Here is a 17,261-nt window from a genome sequence, read left to right as displayed (position 1 = left end):
CCCCGTCATATAGTAAAGATTATCCAAGGACTCGACAAAAACACCAAAGGCTAAGTGATCCACAATTTCACACTCTCAACATCCTTCAATATACATACAGGAGTACGCTAAGGTTGTCTCCTGTCTCACCCCTTATCTTCTCTGTAGTCATAGACTGAATTATGAGAACACTGCTGTCATTACCGAGAGAAATCCAATGGTAACTCACTACAAAGCTAGAAGACCTTGACTTTTCAGATGATGTGAGCCTACTATCCCACCAATTGCAGCATATACAACTGAGGACATCGCCTTGTATGAAACAGTCAAATCAACTGGTCTAGAGAGAAACACCAATAAAGTCACTCACATACATGTAACACAGTAACCACCATGCTTAATGGTGATTCCATTGAAGACGTTAGGAACTTGACCTACCTTGGTGGTGGTGTTTCAAAGAATTGAGACTTCGATGAGGACATCAAGGCGAGACTTTTAAAAGCCAGAAAAGCTTTTGTAACCCCAAGACCAATCTGGAGGAACAGAAACATCAGCCTCAAAACAAAAATTACAATAGACGAGACAAATGTCAAGTCAGTTCTTGTGTATGGATCGGAGACTTGGAAAAAGACGAAGAAAACCGAACATGACCAACAAGTCTTCGTAAACAAATGCCTCATACAGATTCTACATATCAGATGGCCTGATAAATTACGAGAGCTATGGGAACATACCAACCAAACACCCATTACTGACACCATCAAGAGGCGTAAATGGAGATGGATAAGCCACATACTAAGACGCACAGGTAGCAACATCATCACACACTCTCGGGAGTGGAATCCGCCAGAAGAAGCTTCCCGGACTGCACCTGCAAAAGGCCCAGCTTCCTGGACAGGCGCAAAAATACGGCGGGGTTAAGGTACTTTAGCGTCATCACAACCCTACCCCTTTAAAATATGGCCATTAATATTCCACAATTAAACACACCATTTAATCAGTTCAAAGAGGTCGGAGTCACAAAGAAACTAAATATATAATACATAAATGTACAAGGACTATATACTAGTAGTTAACTGACAGCTCCAGGCCAGTTTATACCTACAAAAAGTTATGTCCCCATCGTAAATGTATGTTAAATCAGTCCCAAATCTTCCGAAACAAGTCTGTCCCAAGTCTATCACAAGTCTATCACAAGTATACCAAACGTTTACCACAAGTCTATCACAAGACACCAAATATGGAAATTGAACTTGATTACTTTCTACCTTAAATTAATTTTGAAGAATTGTCATCGTTCTGTTGTCGGGACATTTCAGAATGAGAAATCAAGGGAACCAAGGTTATAGCGGTAATCAAAAGAATGTAATTCAGGGACAAAGACCAGACATGGAAAACAGACATACACAACAAAGAACATAAAGTAATTAAACTCATACATACAAAGTAACGAAAGCAAATGAGCAACTCGGACTCCACTAAAAACTGGGAGCATGGACCAGGTGCACCGGTCGGGTAAGCGTCCTCTGCTTTTCTAGAAATACCCGCCGAGCTTACTTAAAGGTGTGCTTACACTCGATTAAGACCTTTTTGTGATCTCTGAAAATAATAGTAATATTTACTATTTTATATTTATACATGTATATAGGTTATACGGTGGTGCATTTGTTGCAATTTAACATATCTGTTTTTTCCCTATACTTCGTTTTTATAATTTGGGATAATGTCTACGCATTGTGAAACTGTAATTCCAACTCCGTCGTCGTTTCATCACAATTGAAATATATTAACAATGTTCGGATATGCGTTTAAAACCTGAACGAGTTAGAAAAACAATAATATGACTGTCATATTGTTATAGTGATAAATTAGTTCGATTCATTAAAATTTATAATTGTTGATCAACGTATTATTTATTTATAGTTTTGAAACAAAACACTATACGTCGACTTTGTATGAGACAATTATGTTTCATTTCTGTTTATTAAGGTATTCACATCATTCGTTTATATAAATAAAGCGTGAGATTTAAACAATTTACAAATATCCGGTTTGTTCCTGCAACAGGTGATGTTCTGCATAATTATCAGATGTAAAAGTTGTCTGAATTTTCCAACTTCTCACTATTTATCGGGTAGAAAGGATAAAAGTTCAGTAAGGACCCCTTTTGGCCTCATAATTTGGGCATTTTAGAAAATTTGATAAGGTAGTAGAAGCAGGCGCGTAGCTGAGGCCAAATTGAAGTGTAGGCAAAATTACGGCAGGGAGTCCAGGAGGGGGGCGCCCCCCTAAGCTCCGCAGAGATAGCGTTTTAAAGCATCATTTATGCCTCTCCTGGATGTATTTTATCTAAAAAAAAATTGCAAAATTAAGTGCAGGCAAAAGCTTTTTTGCCTAACGACAGGTACGCGCTTGAGAAGTATAGTAAAATGGCCGCAGACACTGAATATATAATGTTTTTGACAAGATTTATCATGACGTTATTCCAGAAATAACTGTATGTATTTATGTAATGTTTACAAAAAAAACCCTTAACTCTTAACATTACTGCATTTTTAAGATGGCTTTTGTGTGGATCGAAAGTGGTCAAATTATTACCATAAACCAATCAAATCCAGTTTAAAACACATTAGAGAGCTAGAGAAACAACAAAAAATTTCTTCACGCAGATTTTGTTTTTTGAGGCCAAATTTTGCCCTCACCCAACTTCAAATTTTTAACGACAAAAGAAATTAATTACTCTTTACACTAAATGAATTTTACGATATAACTCTTTACAGACAGTTCTAAAACTTCTACAGAGTTTACAAGTATATTAACTGTTCTCAGTACGGAAATAAAGTTGACTTGACTTGAGACATTGATAGACATCTACACATGCTGCCGTGGGTGGATCTAGAGGAAGACGTCGACCAGCTCAGTCCCACTAACTTTTTTTTTTATTTAAACATTGCAAAATACTCAGAAAACAATATAGTTTATAAAAAAAAAATCAAGCAATTTCGTTTGAATATGATGCATATTTTTTCACAATATTTTTGTGGAACAATTTAGAGCTTCAGATTTTTAAATTTTAGATCTGCCAGTAATGTCTATCTTTTCTATAAATTTTAACAAAGTTCTATTTAGTGCTTTATACGACGTTGCGCTTACGAGATTTTAACATGAAAAGCTCTATAAAATTTGATTATTTGTCTTTGCTGGGTTCAAACATTTACAACTTAGCCAAAATCAACTGAGCAGTTTAAAAAATGTTAAAGTTGGATTATCTCCCTTTGCAGGCATCGGACATGGTCTCAGTATCGTATTAATTTTCCCATAGACTTCTATAGTGAAGTGCATATTTTTAGGATTTTTTAAAAAATATGTAAATTGATTCAATAAAACTTTCACTTATGTAGCATTTCTAAGGACATGTGAAAAAATAATTTCCCGCAAAGAAAATAGGGTGAGTCCACGAAGATCGGACAGAAAAGTAGTCTCGAACTATAAATAGCCATTTTCCCTACTTTCACTTTCGTTTTGCACTCACCAAACCAACCTTTTCAGTGGAACATTTTTATGATATTATGTTAGATTTTCTTTTAAAAAGTTCTTCATCTTACAGTGTGATGTTTGCTCTATTTTATAAGTCATTGTTCATATCTTTTGACAAAATATTAGTTTGTAGAGAGGCAGAAAGAAAATGCACTATATTTTTATAGCATCCATGTTTTGACGTACACCTGCTCAGGGATATGCAATACGATACTGGTACCACATGATTTGTGATGCCTTACCTACGCGTGAAGTTGCATTATACTCTATTGTGTGGTTTAGGAGTTGTTTTACTGTGGAAGTATTGAACATGTTTAACCCTGAAGTTTAACTATATTCCGGGCGTCCGACAATAGATATTTTCCACCATTCACATCTGTCTAATCTTCCTAAAATTGACGTTTTGGAGGAGTTGGGTCTATGACATATGTGGACAGACGAACGGACAGAGTCACAGATGTACTTCTTTGTATTACTGGATTTACAGGCTCTGTAAGAACCTCTGATTAGATTATATAACGTGTCTTTGTTCGTCGGTCATTAATTTGTCTTTGTCGTTACTTTACTTTTTAGTTTTTTTATTTGAAGAATTGTCATACTAGCTCTGTTACCATGTATTATAGTACTTTGTTTTGTGGGCCTTTCAGAGCTTACTCAAAAGTGTGTTTACTCTTGTTCAAAACCTTTTGGTGATCTCATTAAGTATTTACTATTTTGAATGTATGTTATACGGTGATGTATTTGTAGCTTTCACCGTATCCGTGCTTTAAGGTTAACTGATCGTCAAAGTCCAAATGCAAATAACATTCGGAAGGATAGAGATGGGGTATTTTGATTTAGGTTGTCAATATTTTGGTGTTATTCACCTGCTTGCATTGCTCTTAATTAATTTGATTCGAAGAAACTGGCCTCTGTACTAAGTGATGTTTCACCAAATTTTAGTTCCAAACTTTTGTGACCACAAAAAAAAAAAAAAAAAAAAAAAAACAGCAACGACAACATAACCATTCACCACTTCTTTTGGTTGCCATATTGTTTAACTGCCCATGCTGTCGGTACAAATAGGTCAACTCGATCTGTAACACAAAATAATTTTATTAGCAAATGTACATGACATTGCAGAGATGTGAATTCAACTTACATAACTGCAATAGATTAATACCACAAGCATACACTTATACTTATTAAAAAGGTACAATTATTACTGTCTCCAAAGACGAAGGAGAAAGGCAAAGGGAATTCAAAGTTTGAAAATAAGGGGAGTAAAAAATTCTGATTGATTAAAAAAGATATACGAAAAAGTCAATTCTGTCAAAAATTGAGTTAGTTGACAAGCGGACCATTCGAACATGTATATTTTGGTTTGAAAATACTTTTTTGAAGGGGGCAATACTTTTACCCAACATAATTATCGAGTAGTGTTACAATGTACAAATACTCTTGTTTGTCACTACGCCTTCAGGATAATTTAAATTACACTAAAAGCTACATTTTTCTTTTGTCCATTGCAATTCATCAGTACCATTTCATTCATTAAAGAAAATAGAAACTAAAAACAAATATTTCCAACAAGGGGAAAATTAATTCATAACACAAAAAAACAATCTATCTCAAAAACCTGTAACCAGATGATTAAGTTTCACAGTTTAAATCAATACTACAACTCGTATCAATACACCGACTCTGAGTTGATAATTCATTGTTAAAAAGTTCAAATTTGTTCGAAGCTCGCTAAAACAAAAACATGTTTATAAATAAGTTGCAGATTTATAATAAATTAGTTGATATAGTTCACAATTTAAAGAAGGAGTTAAAACGAAACTTTACATAGTGGATATTGAATTAATTTTCTAAGAATCTTTTTTACCTTAAGTAACTAAAAATAAATTGATTTGATTCATAATAAAATAAAGCCTATCCTTCAATCTTACAATAGTTGTCAATACTTAACTGACCAGATTACTACATCCAATATTATTTACATGAGGATAAAAATAAACTATAACTCATTAATCTATTAAATATTCATAAAAATAATCAATAACCACTTATAAGAACATCCCACTAAAGGTCCTACTTCGTACATTTACTCACAACTTACTCAACCTTTGTTCAAATGAACTAATTCTACATGTACATGTATACATTTGTACGGATTAACAATCAACGACAGGAAGATCTTTTACAAGAAGTCGAATTTATTCATATTGCACAAGAAAGTTTTTCATCTTGTTTCAAATTTTTGAAAAAGAAATTATTTACAATCCAGATATTATACAGGTCAGGGCATGTGGCAGATGTTAATCATGTTTACTTCCTAAGATTGAAACCGAATAAAATAACAATATTTTGCAAAAAATAAATAAATAAAATCGCGCCTGAAATGAGGCCGGAGGAAGAGGTTCATTTGAACAGGGTTTCTATTCAATCTCATTCATGGCAATTAAGCTTACAGCCATAACAACTACATGTACATATATCTACTTTCAGCACTTTATAATGAGTAATCTGACACTGAAACTCTTCTTTAAAAGAGTTCATATCACAACAAGCAAACGCCTAAATCAGGTCATAATAGTTTACTACTTTCGCTCATAATATATTTCATCAAAGTTTATAAAAGCATACTTAAAGTATAAGGAATAATATACAACAAAAATGTTCAAATTCTTTTCAACCGTTTTTTTTTTCATCATACATAACAATTGCATTTAATGCAAATGAAATCGTCTACATATATATCATAAGACACAATTCTCAAATTTAATAGCAGAATCTGGTCCCACAAGTGTCGTCTGCTGTTCATGTCCTGTTCTGGTAAAAGAGTTCATTGTATCTTGTCGTGATGTACTTGGCATATGGTATAATCACATCATCATTTCATGCTACGTTTACACATCTGCATGTTAATGTCTTTTGCATGAATACAAATTTAAAAAAAATCTTTGAACACATGCTGAGAACTACAGCACATGGCAAAAGTTTACATTGAGTCTCAAATAGCACCATGATGTGAACTATGAACTTGCCTGAACGGGATATGATGTCGATCTGTTCATGGGTATTATTATATGTATGTTGCCAGTTTCGTCCAACACAGGAGCACTTGGTGTCGGACGTTCACGAAATACTTCTCCCGCTTCTTGAGGCGTCAAAGCTCCACCATCATTAGAACTATTGCCTTTTTCATGAGGCTCAAATTCAAGAGTTTGTGGGGGCGACCCAGCATCCTTTGAATCATCCAACATGAATTTAACTTGTTCGTTTTCTTCGGTTTCATCATTGTGAGCTGAGCAGCATGGGAATAGAATGTCCATAACGCCCTCTTCGTCCTGACGCTTTGATCGTCTGCTGACGACTCCATTTTCTAGTTGGGTTTCTGCATCAATCACCACCTCTGGGTAAGCTGTAATAAGGAAAATGAAATATATTCATCAACATTTCCGTGACGAAACATATACGTCATGATCTTATTGAGAACTTTATTCAATTGTTTTCAGCATAGAAACTTTCACATTATGGCTGTATTATCACGGCAGGTTTTCTGGCAAATGTCATTTCAAAACATTGGGTAATTTACATACCAGCGAAGCTGTCAATTATCGTTTAGAAGGACAACTCGGCACATTTTCATTTCAATGTTGGAAGTTTTGTTCACTGGCATTTAAGGTGGTGTCCTTCTCATATTAATTTAAATTTTGTTGATATCCGATAATCGTGGTCTTCCTAAATTTGCCTAATTGGTAAATTGATTTTGAACATACATTAATTTACAATAAAATGAAAATTAATTGCCGGCATAAAAACATCCAACAGTTTATCAGTTACTGTACTACATACTGTACATCACTGGTTCATTGTGTACACGTCTTTATAAGAATCAGGCTAAATAGAAAAAAAATCTGACAAATGCATGTCAAGAACAAATGACGGCTCTGACAATATAATTTTAGACCAGAAGCCTTCCTAACTTTTGCTATGATTACTTTTTCATCTTTATGATGGATATGTTTAGAATTTCATAAGAAATTTAAAAATTATGTTGTTGACTTAATGAAAAGTTCATTTACAGATTATTTCAATGAACTATACTCATTTTATCAAAATGATATGGAAAATCGTGGGTTTCTTTTTTCTGATGTTGCAAATAGTGAAATTACTAAGTCAAAGAGGTCGGACATTTCAATACCATGTTTTACCCACTTCTTGATTCTTACAAAGACCGATGCTTAATAGATACAAATGTGCTTAAATTATAATCTATACCTTCTCGAAACTTGCTGCAGATTTTATGAACAATGTCTTCTCTTTTAACCTTCTTCAGACATTCAAACAATTCAGAAACAGCGTCCCCAGCTTCTTCGCGCCACTCGCGCCAATCCTGCATGTACCCATTAATGGCGAATTTATGGTCTTTATCTAAAATAAAACAATGAATTTAAGAAAACTTGCAACCAAAGATGATATGATACATGTTTTCTACTTCCAATTAAAAAAAAATGGAAAATGACCTTTCTACTTTCTTACTCTACTGGTAATTTTAAAAGTCAGGTGGGATCTTCCAAACAAAGTCATGCAAACGTTTATCTTAAGCCCACTAATCAAACAACACAAAAGATTATAATTAATCTAAAATGAAGTTTAAATTGAGATCAATGTTTTTTCTCTAAGCTCTTGGTTTGTATATGTTTATCTCAGATCGCCCTCTTCTGAATCTTACTTCAATATTAATCCACCGATTTTTATTATTATTATTACACGCCTATATAATTTTTTTATATAGTGCTTATCTAACACATTCATATAATACATTAAGTGCTTTACATTACATATAAATTCATAATAAAAATACAGATCAATTTATATATGATTAAAACACTTATTCAATATAATGATAAATGATTTTATTAACCCTCAAGATAATCCAATTTCCGTCCTCTTAACCCAACACATGTCATTAAATAACTTCCATAAGATTAAAACTGTTTTTTTCTTTTTAAATTCTAGTTTTATTGGTTAAAACTGGAGTGTGGATCCAGAAATGTACTCAAAAGAAGTGGGTACAATCTAAAATTGAAAAAAGGTCCAGGCTATAATTTGCTCATTTTTGCCTATATGTTGTACGAAAGTAATTATATCATTTTCCTTCAAAAGAGGGTTCAAACCCAAAGAAACCTCCCCTTGGTCTGCTACTGAAACCTATTGACAATGTAATTATATCATTTTCCTTCAAAAGAGGGTTCAAACCCCAAGAAACCTCCCCTTGGTCTGCTACTGAAACCTATTGACAATGTAACAGGACTAATACTAATCAAGATATGCCATACCTTTGTACTTCTCTACAACCAGTTCATATTTAGCATCTTGAAAGTGATTCCTGAACAATTCTTGTGGTAATGACCAGATCTGTTTGTTAATATTGTCTTCAATCTCTCTCATTGCTGCCGTTAAAACTAGAAAAAAAACCCATTTTTGATATGATTATAAAGCGTTTAGATGATAGTGAAGACTGTTGCAACCAAACGCTAGGAGGGTTAGGTTAGCGTTTTGACGAGCGTCAGGCTTGCAGCAAAAACGCATGCGCTTATCGAGGTATGGTACAAAAAATATGCAGATAGAAAATTACATATCTGTGTATCAAGTTCTTGCAAATTAAAAGAGGATTCTCGGACTTGATTTTCAGGTTTTGAACGGTCTTTTCTCAGATCATCAAAATAAACAGAGCACACGCATAGTGAACATATTATTTATTGTTAAAATAATTTAACATAAGTATGTCAAAGAATCTTCCATACAGCTATAGGTACATGTATCAAGTATTCATAATTCAGAGCTACATGTACAGAACTTTAAAAGAAAAAAATGTTATTCTATATATTATACAACGTACCTTGTATTATTATTTTAGTGTTTTCATATGGGAACATTTCTAATTACATGTTATGTATAAAAAGGGTGGCCATTGCAATTTGAAATACATTTTTATCAAAATTAAGAAGAATTATAAAACACAATATAGGTATTGTTTGACTGGCACCTTTCCGTCTGTAGGGTTCCTCTTTAGCAGCTCTTTCCTGTATCTGCAGTGACAGTCTGTCAAGGTTTGCTACATCAAGCTGTTTGTCTTTTGCGCGTGCCTTCCGTCGTCTGCTTATGATGAACATCAGCACGAGAATAAGGATGGCTATCAGGCCAACGACCCCAATCACGATACCGACTATAGCGCCATCTGAGAGACTTCCATTTTGACTTCCGTCAGCGAATCCACCAGCGCCATACGGTGCTCGGTTTTTGCAGTCAATTTCTTGATCTGGAATTAAAAGATTCCAGCATATAAATATTATTAGAACACATGTTTTGATATATATTTTTATTTATTTAAGATGTCGTTGTTTACACACGGTTGTCAAGAATGCATGTAAAAATCGAATTCATTTGCATGAAAATGTGAGACCTGCCCATGGGTTAGGAACATTTTATGAGGAAGGTTCTTGATTGTTACTCGGAAACTGGTTCAACAGTAAACGAATCTTTTTACGACCCTTGGAATCTTTTCTTGCATAAACTAGATGTGTTTGACCTTCAATGTTTTATTTAGTCGAGTCCTAATTTAGTAACAAAATACATAATGGGATTCAGGGTCGTTCCATAATAATCTGCTTCACACACACGACTATAAACTGTGATTTACTTGGTTCTACATATATTTGGAAACAATGTCAAAATAATGAACACTAGTCATGTTTATATTCATAGTGGCTGGCTGCTTTGGTACACATTGTGAGATAATTACTTTTCTCACTGAAGGTCAAAATGACACAAAGACATCTTCCACTAAATTCATTTCATACCCCAAAAAATAACGATAATCTTTCTAGAATTCTATCTAATGATAATTTTTGCAAGTTTCATGTTTCTTGTCTTCAAAAGGAATAAAAAGTAATGAAATAAGAAGAGATTTTTGTTGGTTCTATTTTTCATACCTTTTATCTATAAAACAAAAGGAAAATTGTTTTAATATTCACTACTTTATCAGTCGATAGTTGTTACATATAAATTTTGATATTTCAAAGAAAATCGACTTTTTCAAGTATTCTAAATTGATGACATAAATGTACCTGTCAACGCACGAGCATCAATTTTTTGTTTCTTGTTTAAGGTGAACTAATTGTTTACTTCCTTGTCGCAGGCGGTAATGTCCGAATTAGATTTCAAGACAGTGGCGCCGTGTCTTTTATCAGATATCCAATGACTTTCATGTAAGACAGGTCCTAGTATTGCCTCAGTCGAACATACCTTTTGTTCTTTACCCTCTTCGGGTCAACTACCAGTTAAATTGATTACTTATTTGGGTGTAACACCTACATGAATGAATAATATTTCATGCATTTCAGGACCAGATCGAATGCAGGACCAATCGAACAGACCGAGTTTTCACTAGCCGATGAGTCGGATCTTTATTGGGTAAGAATGTCACCTCACTTAAATATGATCCAACCAGTCGTCACTCTAATCCCTTAAACACCAAGTACTTGGTGAGAAACAGTGACAACCAGTTTTAAAGTATATAGTGTCTCTCGGTCGCGAATCGAACTCATGACCTCTCGCACTCAGGCTAGCACACTACCCTGATCTTTTACAAATATAGCACTCCATTCCTCTATCCTGTGGACACTGTTGGTGAATATTTAAAGATCATGGTATATTAAAACATACCTTTAAATTTATAGTCACTACATAAATTGTCACTAATCCCATTACTTTTCTGTAGTGTACATCTTTTCTGTTTTTCACATCTAAAAATAGGATAAATGATTTCAAGGCCTTGTATGCTGGAAATGTTAATTTCTAAAGGCGTAGACATACATCTAAATTGTTGATTATTCATATGATCCTTTACAAAACTTGAACAATATATCTCCTGGATCTATGTATGCATTAGAATTCCTTTAACCTTACACACAATGGGAAGTGAATTAAAAAAAAAAACTTAAATGCATATTTGTTACAACCTGTATACATTTGTAGTTTCAACAAAAAAAATGAAGGTGGCAAATCTAGCTAGAACGGATTGACAGACAAATGGGAAAGCATGCTAGTTCATGTATGTGGGGCAACATTACTCACGGGGTAACCGGTTGGCATCTTTGGTACTTGTCCTTGACATTAGAGTATGTTATCCCGACCTCACACTTCCTACAGGAACCTGGAAACAGAAAAGTTACATGTATCTAGTTTAATTGACTGCAATTACACGTGTGATTTAACAGATGTATTATGGAAACCATATCAAATATATACATGTATACTCATTTTAAACAGCCAAATAAACTAAAAATATCGATGAACTTGACAAAAGAAATATCAATAGATTGAAAATTATTTAATTCACACCAGTAATTATCATTGAAATGTTTTAATTATTCACATCATCTTGCATCAAACTGCGTATAAATTTCAAACAATTCAATAACTACTATAGATTTTATATGTCAAGTTGGTTCATACACAAAGGAGTGGGGTAATTGGGAACAAAACCCCACAATTATTTCTGCTGGGACAATTCGGCTTAGGTCAAATTCAGTTAAGTCATGGTCCCAACTCAACCCGACTTTATTTTTCTTTAATCATGGGCGACTCGAGTCTATAAGAAAATAATCATCTATCAAGATACAATAATAACTTTGTGTTCATTATATAAAAACTTTGTCATATAAGTAAATTACCCAAGAAATTATACAATGATACATGTTTTTTTATGAGAACAGTCAATGAAATAAGTAGTATATAACCAATATATACACACCATAGTCCGTCTGTCCGTATCCTTTATCACAGTCACTGTTAGGGACACACGCCCGCTGATCTGTTGACTGGAAATGATAGCCAGATTCACATTTACATATGGAGTCTCTTGTAGTGCTACCATAATCTCGGTACGCCATTTTAAACCGATCACAAGATCGTCTGAAAAATAAACATAAAATATAATGATTATAAATCAAGATCTATATATGGTGTTCATGGAGGACGTATAGGAATAATAATGTCCATCCGTTTGTACACACTTATGTATACACACGCCATAAGCAGGCGCTGATACATCCATTATTCCAGAAGTTCCTAACACTGGAATCCCTAGTTGGCAAATCTAATGAGAGAATACTAATTAAAGAAAATGTTCAGGCTGGTTTCCCAGTTTTAATGTTCACACAATAAAAGAGAATTCAAGAGAAAATGGGTGCTCGACCCTCAGAAAACCTACCATTTCTGCCAATAATAGGTATTCTGTTTTTTTGTCATTTTCATTTGAATTTTTAAACCCATCAGTCGCTAAATTTTGAATAGCATACTACAGTAATTTATTTTCCACTTTCGACTTGGTCTATTGTTTTGTACATCACTCAACTTTGGGCGATTTATAAATCTATTGTAACGTCGTATTTTAAGCTACAAATAGAAACGCACCTGAGACGACATCTATCACCATATCTGTTAGGGTTCGGTTGCCAAGCCAAGTCTCCACATTGCTGACAAACGTATTTAGGATCGTTTCCGTCAGCGTTTCTACATTGCACCATCTCATGGCCTGTAACAAAAAGACATGGACGTTAAGGTGTCAGAATGGAAATCTTTTTGTTTTAGTTAAGGAATGACAGGAATGACTGATATATTTTTTTGGTCTGTGGATAAATAACCTCAATCACGTGGTGCGCACTAAATAACCCAAATAAATTATTTTAAATGCGGTCTATGAGGTGATAAACGAAATTTTGATCCAATCAGAAACCGTGTTGACAATATACTAATTAACTTACAGTGTAGCTTAGATGTGGCTTCTTGTAAAGTGGTTTGAGACTTGTTTGATATTTATAGTTTCAGGTTCTTTTGGCCGTATAATGTGTTTCTGTTCGACCATTTACAACTTAAATGACAAACTTCTTTGATTTTTGTAGGATTTTAATTTTTGTATTTGGTTGTATATTTGTTAGTCATCATTGGCAACTACAAAAAAAAAATGTATTTTTTTTTCTACAACTTCAGTTTTGATCCCTTTCCTTTGTTTTTCGATTCGTTCTATGAGGTCATTGAAATCTTTGCTTCTTTTTTCTTCCAGAAAATTCCTTTGTCATTAATGAGTAATTCCAATTAGCCCGATAGCTATTTATTTCAATTAGTGGAATGAATCCATACAGAGTTATCGTTATTGCCTTTATCATTTCATGCTAGATGCAATAAAGCGAGATTAACTCCAAAAGGAAGAAATCGATTTTTTTCTTCAGAAGAACCAAGAAAACCATAAAATCTTTGTAAATTCCTTTAAAGTTATTCTCATCAAAATTTCATGAAATATGCAGATTTAATGGTATACGTTAAATGTCTGTATAAAAATGATGTATGGCAGTTTACGACAAATTTTGCTGACTTGCCATACCATAATGCCGAATACAAGCTTAAATTCACAAATGTTGGTTCACAGCATACATATACTATAGTATATCTACATCATGTATCTAGAAATTTGATCAAATAAATAGCAATCTACCGATTTCGCTATTGAAAGATTCGGGGATATTTTTAAAGACGCGCTAGCATAAAATGATTGTACATTTACAAAACAAAGTGGAGTCCACAATGAACATTTTTTGCGTGTTGTATATAAACGAACTAAAGGCAGATCATTGTTTCGCTCCTTATTGTATAGTTTAATAAATGACTGAGCTCTGATATAATGTCGGTGTTTGTATCAGTTCTTAGTCTCTTGTTAAACGGTTATAACAGACGAAATGCACAATGATGACATCGTTTATTTTTTCCCTAGAACGATAGTTGATGAAATTCGATATAACATCAATCTAAAAAGAAAATTTCCATAAAGTTGTACATATATAATCAATTCCACCAATGACTGTTAGCATTCTATTTTCTTTGGCATTTTGTTTTCTCTTTGTAAATACTCCATCCGGGACCTCCATCGTCTGCTGTTTTCTCACGCGGAATGATAACAACCATGACTAGTGACATGAAAGTCAATCAAGAAGATTGGAAAACGGCAAAGGGAGGATTTCTGATAAATTGGCTTTTGCTACAGAGTTTATGGACTTGATACTTTGAATCAATATTTTCTTTCCAAGATAAAAAAAACTAGAAGGGATCATTGCATTTAATTATCTCTCTTATGTATCCCAAGAAGCCGAAAGCCGCCATGAGTGCGGTGATGTTTCATTTTCCTATGCCAAGAGTGATATGCTCCCTAATTACAAGAAATTGAAAACTCATAAATGTTTCCCGAAGTTGATAGATAATTTTGTTTCTATAATGATCTTCAGATGAAGTGGGAATTAGTTAAACAACTTCTGGTAATGAAGTTTCTAATAATGCTGGAAAAAGGAAGATTTAATGGCCCCAAATCGTTCGGTGTTGACGACTGTTCATTTTAAACAGTTTATCAACTACAGATTTTATGAAATGCTAATGTTCACGAAATATTAAAGCACTGTAAAACTTTCGTACTTCTCCCTTTTAATATACGTATTGTAAATGTATATCACATTGTCTTGCATGTTAATGCTAAGATTCGATTTGCAAGCTTGACATGATTTATATACTGCGATAAACACATACCTAAACCGAGTTTCGAATAAACTGGGCACCAGTCTTCATCTGATCTGGTAACCATTCACACCAAATAATTTTAAACTGAAAATTCCACTCCTTTGATATCTAACATTATGTTCAGACCAATAGTTTATACAAGTCTCATTATATAAGAAGTCAAATTTGGACTAAATATAATTCATGTAACATTTCATACCTTCCAGTACACTTCCGTCTACAAGTATTTGAAATAAACACAAACAATATACACAGTATAAAAGTAATACTTTTCATTGACTTTTTTGTACCCTTTAAGATGGAATTACCTGCATGACACTCTTGTAAGTCTTTCAGCGTTTGACATTCTGCTGAATGTGTTCCACCAATCGACGGACCATACTGTAAAATAAAAAAAATAACGTTTTTAATTACTAATACAGAACACAGCCATTTTGTAAAGGCTCGGAAGTCTGTTAATCTCAAATTGATCAGAGTTCCCTAACACTTACATGTATGCTTAACGGGTGATGTTTTTCTTGGTCTGTATGAAGAAGTTTGTTGTTAAAAATCAGGGACATTTACAATTCTTTAAAATAACTAGACATCCTAACTTTTTATAGCTCTCGGGAGTATTTTTATGTGTAGTCTGTCGTATTTTGATAGTACATGTAGTCTATACCTATAATACAATGTACATGTATTATATCACTTCAACCCAAATTTTTGTTCAGATGAATTATATGTTTGTAATTCTACACTAAGCCTAAATAAAGATGAATTTAATTCGCCTATTTCTATTTGATGTTTAGTTTATTGTACATTGAACCATTAAAACGACTTATTCAGGACAAAAACCTGTTACTTGGTATTTAGAATTATCTTTAAAGTTCAGCTTTTAAGCCAAAATTTATGATTAAGGACCTTTTTTCTACATCTGTAACTACAGAAATCATTGACCGAGACCGAGGATTTCTTGTCGTGTCATATAGAAACCCTTTCACCAAATCGTATGAATGGTTCACACTACTGCACTATCTCTTACAGAGTTAGACATGCGTTGTTTATTCATTTAAATAAAATAATTATATTATTTTAAAAAATCATTTTATTCTTTTCTTCAAAAGAGAATATTATAGTATAGATAAACGTTAATTTTCCCTACAGAAGGTGAATGTGAAGTTACGGTGTCACAGACATGCATTTATATACATAATGGATTTTAAAGTTAATAATATAAAAATGCTCAGCTATTAAAAATATCTATAAAATCATAAATTCTAATCAACATGATGTCGAAATTAAATTTGTCAATATACAATAATTGTTGATAATAATTTCTTTAAATACCGTATCAATTCATCATCATTGTATTTTACAGTGTAAACAATTTTGACGATTTTTACAATAATAGAAAATTAAATTGAATCAATATCTCATTCCCTAAGTTTAAGTTGAGACCTGAATACTTGAACGTGTATTAGCTCGGTTCTAATAAGTGCTTACTATTCGGTACCGTCCTGTTTACTCAGCCCAGGACTGACAGTATTTATTTTAGCTTTTTCTTTTCATGAATCATTTTTAAACTCAAAAATTATTTATGTAATGAGGTTGTAAGGCTTGGTGGGTTTTAATTAAAGAATATCGAATTTAATGAACATAAAAGAAATACCTACCATGTAAACTTAAATTTACTTATCCACGACTAAATATTTGTTGTTATAAAGCCTTAGAAAGAGAAGAAATAATATTTTTGTTTGGTGAATTGTGTATTGGGGTATTAAATTCTATTGGGAATACACGTTTCCAGAGAGACGATGAAACATCAAACACTTCAGTCATGACTTAAAAGGATTGGAAGCCAAATATTGCTTAAGAAAGGTTTCTCTAAAACACCCAAAAACAACCGAAGTCGACTGAAGCCAAGTCCTCAACATACAGCCTTACAGTCCACACTTGACGCCTGTACAGTCTTGTTTTGTAAGGTTTCTTCGTATAACATTACCCCGAAAAAAAGTTGGCAAACATCAGAAGCTGAGAGTTTTCAACAACTACTTAATAATAATCCAATTAAAATTTGTTTATACGAGACTTTTATTCAGAGGTCGTAGGTCGTGTTGCGCCGTTAAAACTTTTGTTTTGGGTTATAT

The 17,261-nt window shown here is 33.3% G+C and overlaps 1 protein-coding gene across 10 annotated transcripts in view; it reads right to left on the bottom strand.

Moving 5' to 3' along the window:
• Positions 1-4,593: 4,593 nt before the first annotated feature.
• The window catches only part of LOC148600679 (uncharacterized), a 103,395-nt gene continuing 90,727 nt past the window's right edge, over positions 4,594-17,261 (bottom strand). For all 10 annotated transcript variants that reach the window (XM_088555716.1, XM_088555715.1, XM_088555723.1 and 7 more), the window contains 9 exons: positions 15,441-15,513; positions 12,985-13,105; positions 12,323-12,483; positions 11,644-11,722; positions 11,233-11,312; positions 9,554-9,826; positions 8,844-8,969; positions 7,783-7,935; positions 4,594-6,922 (listed from right to left, as the gene is read on the bottom strand). In XM_088555716.1, coding sequence (XP_088411842.1) covers positions 6,534-6,922; positions 7,783-7,935; positions 8,844-8,969; positions 9,554-9,826; positions 11,233-11,312; positions 11,644-11,722; positions 12,323-12,483; positions 12,985-13,105; positions 15,441-15,513 — 1,455 coding nt within the window. In that variant the 3' untranslated portion in view covers positions 4,594-6,533. The remainder of the gene's footprint in view (positions 6,923-7,782; positions 7,936-8,843; positions 8,970-9,553; positions 9,827-11,232; positions 11,313-11,643; positions 11,723-12,322; positions 12,484-12,984; positions 13,106-15,440; positions 15,514-17,261) is intronic.

The sequence above is a fragment of the Perna viridis genome, chromosome 12, assembly GCF_037379345.1.
Source record: "Perna viridis isolate PV_CMFRI_1.1 ecotype Kerala chromosome 12, ASM3737934v1, whole genome shotgun sequence".
NCBI classification, from domain to species: domain Eukaryota; kingdom Metazoa; phylum Mollusca; class Bivalvia; order Mytilida; family Mytilidae; genus Perna; species Perna viridis.
The sequence above is the reverse complement of the archived record's forward strand: the minus strand, read 5'-3'. Positions and strand labels throughout refer to the sequence as shown.